At 36.2% G+C, this 11805-nt stretch overlaps 1 protein-coding gene and 1 long non-coding RNA gene across 2 annotated transcripts in view; one reads left to right on the plus strand and one right to left on the minus strand.

The window, feature by feature from the left end:
• The window catches only part of LOC139974442 (uncharacterized), a 77426-nt gene that overhangs the window by 37311 nt on the left and 28310 nt on the right, over positions 1-11805 (minus strand). The window lies entirely within an intron of this gene.
• LOC139974437 (uncharacterized) lies at positions 2537-11221 on the plus strand. The gene is made up of 7 exons (XM_071981591.1): positions 2537-2912; positions 5617-5889; positions 6384-6659; positions 8100-8141; positions 8738-8767; positions 9241-9331; positions 9961-11221. Exons 1-7 carry the CDS (start codon positions 2849-2851, stop codon positions 10346-10348), a joined length of 1164 nt encoding a protein of 387 aa, XP_071837692.1. The 5' UTR covers positions 2537-2848; the 3' UTR covers positions 10349-11221.

Here is an 11805-nt window from a genome sequence, read left to right on the forward strand (position 1 = left end):
ATTTAGCCATTCAAAGCACCTACAAAAACTCACTCGAAATGTATCTGCATCAGTACGAGTTAGCTAGTTTTATTAATGATCTATTCATGGTAGATTGGAGAGAACAAACGCCGTGGATGTTTCTCAATGAACTTTCGGACCACTTCGTCAGTGTCGATAGGAGTGTTATAATACGTGTTCATGAGAACAAGAGCTGTGAGACGTTCCTTGCCCATTGTTGATCGGAGAACAGTTTAATGCCTTCTCACCGCAGAAAACGATCTCTCATGAAGAATTCGTTGGCGCATCCTATGCAGCCTACCGCTCTGCCACCTCACCGCCCAAAACAATTCGAACACCACCTCAATTTTGAAACTTTTCGGTCTGAAAATTGAGATTTTAGGCATTTTTTGCACGTGTAGCACGCGTGCACACTATAGTTCATTTGACGGAAAAGACACACCTGGCTGACTTGTAAGCCCTAACCGCCCTTCTGACGTCATACATGTTTAAAATTGGCGTATAATTTAATTATTTTTTCTCTCTCTCTTTTTTTCTCTCTCTTTTTTTTTCTCTTTTTTTTTCTCTTTTTTTTTGGCCAAGTGCAGGGGGGTCCGGACCCCCTGGACCCCCCCTGGATCCGCGCCTGCAGTTACTACGACCGATGAGCGAATTTGCAAGGGCTATCGAGATTTGGTCAATTTTCTCATGCAGCCCATACATCAAACTATCTAAATTCCATACTATGAACGATTTTAGAAACAGGGGAAATGAAACGTACGAGATAGAAAGGGCGGCATTCCCCCTACCTGAATATCAGCATGTGAAAAATATCAAACATTCCTAAATTAAATGTGCTGCATGTTTTGTTAATAAAATACTTTCTTATGTTTTGTTAATGCTTTATAAATTGAAACTTGTCCTTTTGCTTAGAAATTAAGAAAAAGTGTTATAAGTAAGTTCCATTATGTTATAATACTAAAACAATAGGTAGTATTTAAATTACTGCTTTGATCGCCCTTCAGTTTCCCTATTTACCTGAATGTGTTTCCATACGCTATGATGGTTACTTTTGTGTAGCAACTAAGTTTTCGTCCGAAGATGATTAACTGTTACGCAATACGGGTCAACCACATTATAATCACTCTCACGCCAGAGAAAGGATTCGATCATAAGTAATCAACCTTAAAAGATAACAATTTTAATATTAATGTATATAATATGAAACCAACATGCGTTCCATAATATCCACTATTGTAATGAGAATATGGAGGGATGATTTGGCAAATTTAACTCCTCTAACTATATGATTAAGTCACACGATCCATACTGCAAATGGTACAATAAAAGTTTCTAAAATAGGACTCGGACAATCAGGCACAGATGAACATCTAACTTTGCCCATGAAGACTGATGTTGACTGTGTTCAAAATATGTCACCATTTTAAAATCCCTCTAACAATTGCGACCACGGAAATCGCATATCTGCTGCATCACACTGTTGAAAATTTGAATTTGAAATTACCTTTAAAAAAATGGAGCAATTGTTACCCGGTATGACTGACATAACTTCCTGAACAATCTCGACATCCCCAAAACGACTTCAGTAAGGGGCAATTAAATACTGATACCCATATCACGAAAGGAATAGGCTTCGATGCACTTGCCCTAATTCATAAACAAAATATTGATGCTGGTGAAGTCTCAAAAATGTAGTTCTTCTACAACAATATAGTTTAAAATAAAAAAAATGCTTCGTTATGACCTCGTAAGTCTCATAGTTAATTTTGTATTGACCTGAAGATAAAGCGAACAAAAAAATATATATCTTTCTCTTGATCCAAGGGCAGATCCAGCATACCAGTAAAGAGGGGGGGGGGGGCAATTGATCGGATGATGGGTGAAAGGGTGTGTACGGAAGTTCATTTCTGCGCCTAAGAAGATAGCCACTAACTATTGAGAAGGCTATTATGTATAGAAGAGGCTTCATTGCTAAAATATGTGAGTCAGGGTATGAAATGGGAACGAAAAAGAGAAGAGTCACACTGACCCTGTGTTTTATAGTATTAATAAACGGGATTATTGAATTAAGAATTTAATATAGAATTGATCCTTTTAAGTTGTAAAATTAATCATGAAAAATAATCTCAATGCGATGTGGACAGAATATGTTCCTTATTTGCAACTACATTGTCTGTAGGGTTTTATCGTGTGGAAATAAAGTATATAAGTAGTGTGCAGTGCTATTTTCTGTTCTAAAGATAGCGACTACATACGTGTTAACCAAAGAAATGCAACATATGAAAATTTAACATGTAAGAGTGTCAAGTTACTCATGGAGTAAACTTCTAATGGGCCAAGTAACATTCCCTGTTACAAAATGGAACCAGCCCCAATACACCACCAATTCTATATAACCGTGATGAAACTCTTAATACCAGTAAATTTTCCGAACCATTTATTTCCATGACAACCGTTGCTATGGTAACCGACGGAGTGCTAAAATGCTGCAAGAGCCAACTGACATCCAGCTGACAATACATGAATGAGATAAAAAGGATGAGATGGAAAACATATAAATATTCTTAATATCGAAGCAGACCACGGGAGTCAACTTTTGATCCATTGAATTAAACTACTAGTATAATTGGATATTATTTAACTCTAGTGGTTTGAATTGCTATATAAAATAATCGAAACCAAAATCGAACAACTCACTTAATTGTTCTGTATAATAGTAACAGAGGTTACTTTCAATCATAGACAGAGTTGTTAGCTGTTGGATATCGTTCTTCATTTCCCGCTTCAAACATAACATTAGTTCCTTGTACGTTACTGATCGTTTCATTCGTTGCCGAAATAGTTCAAGATGGAATATTTCTTTACAGTGGGTGTTCTTGTTCTGTTAGTTGCATGTTATCCAGCCTTGTCAAGTAAGTACAGTAATTCACGATAACTTAGTCCCTGCTAGCCAGTTGTATACTGCACTGTATCTCGCGCAGAGAATCTGTATCCTGTTGATATATTACGCTTATTTTATATCAGTTTGTGTTTAAATTGAGAATTGTCAGTATCACACTAGCTGACTCGTATAGGCCTATTATTTTAGTCGCCGTGTGAGGACTAATGTCACTTCATACAACATTGATATCCCTTCGTCATGGAAACGTTTGGTGTTCAACAATGGTACGTAAAGAATATACAGATGTCAGACTAGACTTGTTCATTGATATGAGTGGTTTCTACATTGATACATATTTACAATAATAATTAACATTAACATTATAAAAACTTAGGCATCACATGGTATAGTCTGAGATATCTGATGACTGTAAATTTGGTCTATATAGGTAGCGCCAAAAGAAAAGTTTGTGGCGTAAAATACTTTGTGTGAGCTTTAAACAATTAGGTGAGGGAGGGAGGGGTAGGGTGATTGCCCAAAATATCACGAATAAACCATTTCCCACTTCCCTAACCCCTTTGACACGCCACTGCATTTAAAACAAAACCACGCAGGTTTGGTTGATGTATTTTGAACGTTCTTTAATAATAGGCAAATGAAAGGAACGACATAGTACCTACGGTTCACTAAACTCAAACAAAAATATCTACAATTTCTGTTTTGAATTATGACGTTTATAATACGCATACGAGGAGGAACCAAGCTGTTGTTATATGTTAAGCATATATATTAGATTGGGAAGGCATCAACTGTTGTGAAATATGACATGGTTTTGACGACATAGATGATTTACTTAATCCCATTTCAATGAGCTTCATAAAGGCCACATTATCCATCAGCTTTCAGTTACCACCGCCACGCTTGAAGTATATAAGCCGCGGCGTAGCAAGTGGGTACCCCAGGAATGTGAATTCATTCAGAAATTTTCGGTTTTGAATCGCGGACGAAAAACCTTGGCAAACACTGTAATTGAATTAAAACAATTGGATAATCATGATATATTATACTCGATAGATATTTCTTTCTGCATGACCGTGTGATCTGCTTCTCAATATTCAATACATTTTTCTCCTTCATATAGTTTTTAGTGAATGCCAGTGCGTCCTATTGCACTGATGTTGTATAACATTTGAATGTAGATAGCGGAAAAGTGTTTCAGCTGGGCAAGAGGGATGGGTGGCGGAATGTAAGGTTAATCGGAACAAAAAGGGAGTCGGAATGGGGACTAGATCGGCAAGTGTATATAGTTTATTCATATGATGAGTGTTTTAAAGGTGTTATAAGAGGGGTCATGGAAAGGCCTCTAGTCATTTATATATTGTAACTTCCAAATTTTGGACAACAATGAAACTTGGAGTCAAGCTTTTCCGAAGGTCATTCAAAAGAAATGTTCAAAATTCATCCCTGAGTACAGCTTTGTAATCAAGCATATAACAATTAAACATATTGGTCCTGGTTGAAAGTGGTAATACCACTTTCAACCAGGACCAATATATTTACATACTATAGCCTACACCGTAGCAACTTTTGATGTCAATAATATTTAATTCTCCATTATTTGTATCATGTTAGCCAAAATGAGATCATGATTTAATACTTTACTATTTTCTTTCAAGGAAAATCTCGATATTCCAAATGAATTTTCTGTAACTCTTCAGCTGCATTTAAATTGCATGTAAATTTTAACGATTTTATGGCTAAGTAACAGCTAGGCTAATGACAGACAATTAAGTCAAGATAACGGGAAACTCTTAATCGTTTGTGTTGATTTGACGAGAAATACTAGTTTCCCCGCGCCCTACACCAGCCGATACTCATAGCTATAGTACAGTAACTACTGTTCATATCCCCTAACCGTACATTAGTAATTACTACTCAGTGTTCGTAACACGGTAACATGTGTTGCAGGTTGCACTGTAACAACTGCAAAGCTGTTATGTTGTTCCCATGTAAGGCAAAGATCTGCGGGACTGGACAAGGAGTCTTTGCAGATGAGAGGGTCTACGAAATGAAGTAAAGGAGGTACGGTACCGCTTGATTCCAGTTCACACATCTCCCTAATTTACGCTAATTTGTCATGCCGAGAACGAAGAAAGGCCATCTTCGGGTATATCTATAGGCCTACTTATAGCATAAAACGACTAGATACGACTCCATATTTGTGTATTAAAGAACTCGCACTCAATGGTTGATACAGCAACTAATGTTCACGTTCCACAACCGTGAATCAGTAATTACTACTTTGTGTTAGTTAGTGTACCAGCTATGAGTATCGGGTGCCCCTACACATCATGTCCCAGACATGTGTAGACTTGTCGAGAAAAACTCCTCTTCCCGCCCAATACAAATCCCCTACACACATCCCCTACACACATGCCCTACACACATCACGAAGGCTGACACCGTGTCGAGACGCAAGGACCGCACTTTCCACAATCATTCTACATAAATTGCAATCAGAGTGACACTGTCGCCTCATATGACTGTCATTTTCATAGTTAGCTCTTATGCTTATTCTTTCATGAAAACCACATTGATAACAGAATAAAGAGGACGACGTGATTGACTGTTCAATATTCAATAATTTCAGTTTCGACTCAAAATGCAGCAGAATAAATATTTTACCATAATTTATAGTCTGTTCAAGTTTATTAAGTCTTGTTTTATTTTTGTAGCATGCAGAGAATACATTGGATGTTTTCGTAAACCTTCTGATGTAATGAGGGAAAAAAACACTGATGCCATGATGACTGTTTCAATGTGCTCACGGAAATGCGCGGAACTCAATTATACAGTATACGGGTTGATGTATGGTAATAGATGTCACTGTGGAACGATAACTGATGTCGGTAATATTACACGTGATATGGAACCTGCTTCCCAGTGTAATACGCTATGCAGAGGGGTAGATAGATGTGGAGCAAACAAACACATGGCTGTGTATAAAGGTAGTTAAACATTATTCTCCGTCATATACAATGACACCATTAATTGATATTGTTTTCCAATTTCTTTCAATCATTTAATATCAGTAATATTTACATCCAATTGTACACTACCATTGACGTCGCTAAATGTATTCATTAGACTAAACATCCCTCTAAACAGGGAGTTGTTTAATCGATTCTTCGTCACCTGTGACGTCATGACTGTTGGGTAACAGACGACGCTACAGCTTGGGGCCCTGGAACAATCATGGGGTCTTAGAAAAAAGCCACAGTGTTTTCTTATTTTCATAAAGTAAGATCAGTGAAATATATCTAGATTCCCTTGGCCCGACTTAGCTCTCGACAACTCTATGTCTATAAATCCGAGTATGAATTGAACAACTTCACAATCACTAATGGCAATTATCATCACTCCGAAATTAATTAATTTACAACATGTAGGTTTGGCATTAGTGAAGCATAATATCAGTAAAGGTATTTTTCATATTTCTTAGGCAATGAGTATAAAGGATGCTATGACGACAGTGGTCAACATTCCACATTTAATCCGATAAAGGACTTGACACTTGAAGTTTGTGCTGACGAGTGCAGGAATTCAACTTTCTGGAGTGTCCTTCACGGTAATGAATGTTCCTGCCGGTCCCAGATACCACCAGATTCAACACGAAAAGATGACAAACATTGTAAACAACATGGAGTAAAGTGTACTGGTGGAGAGAAGTGTGGAGGAAGCGGCTATATTGATCTCTATGTCAATATAGCCTACCATGGTAAAGGTGTAAAAATATATCATCCTTAGGTGTCATTTGTTGTACAAAATACAACTTTTTGATTATAGTACATCTCACACCTGCATTGATTACTTCCTCCTCATAGTTTAAGGAAACACTCACACATAAGATATTTGATGTATTCAAATAGACTACTGTCCATATCGTTCAGAAAAAGTTGTTCAAACACGATTTGCTAGCCAAGACGTGTGATTTACCAATAACCTGCATTCATTTTTGAAAGTCTACCTTGTAAAATACGAAACAGCACATGTACTTTATACAACTGAAGATTTCATGTTAGCCAAATATTCAAGTAATAATGGCGTTACGCCATGCAACCTATACATAGGCCTACTTTAAAATAACATTTCATTTTACAACGTCTCAGATTTAAAAACATGTTTTTAGAGAATCCAATTTAATATATTCCATGGCTAAACTTCACATTGTTGAAATATACATTAAATTAAACTTGAATGGCCCGAACTGAAACATATAGTGCGGGGCTCTTTTGTAACAGACAAGGGTTGTAGCAAGTGACATTATTTGATCACGCCTGATGCAAAACTGTTAGCAAATTTCGCCATAGACATTTACCCGCCTTCCGCCTGGCTTTTATTTATTAAGTATACAAGAACCTTTCGCTAATAGCTGATGATCATTAAACATTGACTGTGATGAAATTGCTGGGATTCTACTACTGTTTGGCTGATTTATAATGTCTCAGTAATATCAGAAATGTTCTGATACTGGAATGACAAAGTGACAGTAGCAAAACAGCTTCCTTACGTATACACAGATATGATAGACTAATAATTATTCAGCAACCATATCATAATGTGTACTTAACGTTAGCAACATACATCACTACGTATTCGTCATCTTCGGACAGATAAAACGTAGTACGTGATAATACATATACTGCTGGGATATAAGGACGTATGACTAGAAGACTACTATAGATTAATACGATGTAGAATTCCGAACGGATAGAAAAATATGTGACTTCATGTCGTAACGTCACTTTTACATAATAGTTTTATTCACTACTCGTAAAGCAATCATCATGAGAGAGTACTATGAACTTTAAATCGAGTACAAGTTCAAGTACTTTAGCATCTGAGTCCGAGTAATTTAACATCCGAGTAATTTTTTTGTTGAAGTACTTGAGTACTACTCGACTACCGACTACTTTTCGAGTTACCTTCCATACAACAATGAGAGAAACCTCTTTCGGGCAATGTCGGGCAAGGTGGCCTCAACGCCCTACACTATATGACATTGTATAATGGAGGTGACAATCGTGTGTATCATATTTTTCTTTTGATATAAGTTACGGATCTAAGGTCAGAATTATTGCATGTATTAGACAGTAGATGATAAGAAACAAAAGTAGCTGTCGTGTATCATTTTCGTTTCGATTGTTTCAATTTTCAGATCCTACGGTAACAATTTGTCCAGAACGTTCTCAATCAACAGGTTTGATGAACTGCCAAGTTTTTTTTTCCTTTGTCTATTCAAATGCAATTTCTCTAAACTTGTAAGTAAATATGCAATGGTGATTTGTTGTTTTGCATTCCTCGCGTATAGTGAAAAACCTTGGAATATTCTTTTAACAAATTTACTAATACGATATTGTAATCTTACGACAATCATCATATTTTTCTCTTTTAATATAACGAATCTTAAGTCAGTGATATTTGAATTTTATATAGAGTAGAAAAAAAACATAATTTTTTGCTTAATTTCCTTAAAAATGTGTTTCGACTTTCAGATCCTTCAGGCACACATTACCCAGAACGTTTACCATCAAGTACACAATCAACAGCTTTGATCAAATGCCAGTTAATCTTTTTGTTTAAGTTGGAAGGCGGTATAACGGTTCATTATAAGATATGAAAGAAACTAAGTATGATGCGAAAGTATGTAATTCGTTTTGACCCCCAAAACTCCGCGTATTTGTGTGGTTTGATTTGTCCCTTGTCTGAGCAGGTCTATTAAATCTATTTCGCATCCCTCTTGATGGTTCAAATTAAAATTATTCAAACTTATAATTCTTTTTTTTTCGACCACAGTACAACACCGGCATACAGAAGAATTATCAGGTATACCTAGGAGAACGAGGACAATGTCGTCATTCAAATAAACTAATTGCTCGTATTTTCTGGTAGCGTTTTGTGTATGCGACAAGAAAGTACAGGCGGACAAATACTTGACGATTTGAACACATTGATGCAATCTTCGCTGAAAAGGGTTACATCGTCACATATGTTGTTGTCTACAGTTTACAGTCTACAGTAGTAATTCCAACTTTCCATACACAACTTACAGACAAGTCCCTTATATCTAGGGGTAAAATTAAAGCTATTGTTGCATTAATGTGAAAACCTAGCTGGCCATATTTTACTCAGTGAAGACAGTGTTTATTGTGTTCCTATAAAATCGCAATATCTTTACCATTTAGTTGACTATCACATCGGGCTTTATTAACTTGCTTTAAAAAATTATTGGATACAATTCTTTACTTCAGTGGGATCTTTCAGTTTATTTTACAAAGTGACATATTTCAATATTGCAGATGGTCTTATCGTCGTCACGACAGTCACTGGCATTTCAGCTTTCATTCTTGGATGTCTGTCAGTGATCGGAGTGCAGTGTGTCTTACGCATGTAAGTTATACCTTTGTGAAAGAGCGTTCGATGCTCCTGTATAATACAGTGACAGGATTGAGTCTGCAAACTTCTCAACTACACGATACAATAGACTACTACCGTGGAAGAGAGGTCGTAATGTCTAAACTTACATGATGGACACCTTTAAGAACTTGTCAGTTATTTCTTATATGCAAACTGGCGTAAAAGTTGTGAGTCATTAGAATTCTGGAGGGGAGCGGTACAAATGAGTTTAAAACTTAATATTATCGTATATTATCTTTAAATGTAGTGTAAATATCTTGCATTTCTTAGAATAATGACAAGTTTTGATCTAATCAAGTTATATACATTCTCTTCGCGATGATATTTTTAAAATAAATCTCAGTTCCATGTATTTACTGACAACCAAAATGACCCAAGTATGTCACATAACATAATTGACTTCGAAGTAAGCGAGGAACTATCCTTAATAAAGCCACATACTTGCTAGTTGAATTAAATGTTCTTTACTTAATGAATGTTTCATACTTAATACAGTGTGTTCTAATTGCTTGTTTTCATGTTCCAATGAAAGCTCACCGTACTTGTAATTAAGTAAAGATACCAAATCATTAGTCAATTATTGGGTTCACCTCTCTTTATAGATTTCAGAGGCGAAAACTTCTCAAGCAAGATAGACAAAAGACATCCGAAAATACACCTGGCATGATGATATCATTCATAAATGACTCGTTATCGAATGAGACATCTTTAGATAATTTCATCAAAGATACTCCACCACAACCGACAGAATATACAAGGGTGATTGATAATATGGAGAGTGGCCAGTTACAACGACCGATGAGCGAATATGCAAGAGCTATCGAGAATTTGGAGATTGGCCAATTTCCTCATGCAGCCCATACATCAAACCAAAATAAATTGCATTCTATGAACAATTGTGGAAAATACACAAATGAAACGTACGAGATAGTAGGGGCGGCTGTCCCCCTACCCGAACTTCAGGTTGTGAAAAACATCAAACGTTTCTAAATTTAGAGTGCTCCAGGTTTTGTTAATAAAAATACTTTCTTATGTGTTTTTTTTCTTTATTAATTGAAACATGTCCTTTGCCTAGAAGAAAGCCACTAGAAGTTTAGAAGGATATCATGTTTAGAAGGCTTCAAGGCTACAATATGTGGGTCAGAGTATGAAATGAAAATACTAGAGTCACACTGAACCTGCCAATGTGCATAAATCATGTTTAGCAAAACAGTAAAGTTGTCCACCCTTGACTGGTCGAAGTAACCCAAAGAACTTAGAAATCATACATTATAGAGATATATGCATTGGAAAAATGTTGTTTGGTAGATTTGGGACAATGTCAGTAACTACCGTCACGCTTGAAGGATTTAAGCAGCGGCGTAGCAAGTGGGTACCCAAAAAGAAAGGGAAGACATTCAGAAATTTCGGTTTTGAATCGGGGACGAAAAACCTTGGCAAACACTGTAATTGAATTTAAAAACAATGGATAATCATGATATATTATACTCGATAGATACTTCTTTCTGCATGACCATGTGATCTGCTTCTCTATAGTTAATGCATTGTTGTAACAGTAACAGCTCGACTGGGTAGCCTGATTCTCCTTCATATAGTTTTAAGTAAATGCTAGTGCGTCCTATTGCACTGTTGTAGTATATCTTTTTAATTTAGATAGCGGAAAAGTGTTTCAGCTGAGCAAAAGGAATGGGTGGCATCAAAAAAAACATCAAAAATGTTGGATTGCTCAGTTACTTTAACTGAGCAATTTAACATTTTTATGCAAAATGTTAAATTGGCAACTTATCATACCTCGTCGGTTAGACATTTTGCTGCAAAATGTTCAATTGTTCATTTCATTCCAAAAAAAATCTGCAAAATGTTCAATTGTTCATTTCATTCCAAAAAAAATCTGCAAAATGTTAAATTGACAACGTATCGTATTTCGTCAAATCAATATTTTTCTGCAAAACGTTCAATTGTTCGCTTCATTCTATCTGAGCAATTAAAAAAAATTCTGCAAAATGTTTAATTGACAACTTATCGTATCTCGTCAACTCAACAGTTTTCTGCAAAATGTTTGATTGTTCACTTCATTCCAAAATGCTCAGTTGGAATGAAGTGAACACTTGAACATCTTTTTCATGTGAGTGATAAATAGCCCCCCCCCCTCCCTACCCAAATGAAATAATATTAAGCGCGCTAGGAAAGAGCATTGTATTCTTTGGTAATTCACTATGTCGTCGAATAAATTTTGTTCAAAAAAGAAAAAGTTTTCCCCTTTGTTACATTAACATAGCTTTTGAAGTTAGTAATCAATGTAGCCTTCAAGCAGAAAACTTATATTCAGTTGCTTACTTGCTTAACCGGAGTGATTTATAAGTTTGTGAAGTGAGGGCCAGTGGTACTAATGTATCGCAAAAAGTTCGGAAAAAAAGTGCAGTCGCGATGCGGGGTCTGACTGACAC

This window comes from Apostichopus japonicus, chromosome 9 (assembly GCF_037975245.1).
Source record: "Apostichopus japonicus isolate 1M-3 chromosome 9, ASM3797524v1, whole genome shotgun sequence".
NCBI classification, from domain to species: domain Eukaryota; kingdom Metazoa; phylum Echinodermata; class Holothuroidea; order Aspidochirotida; family Stichopodidae; genus Apostichopus; species Apostichopus japonicus.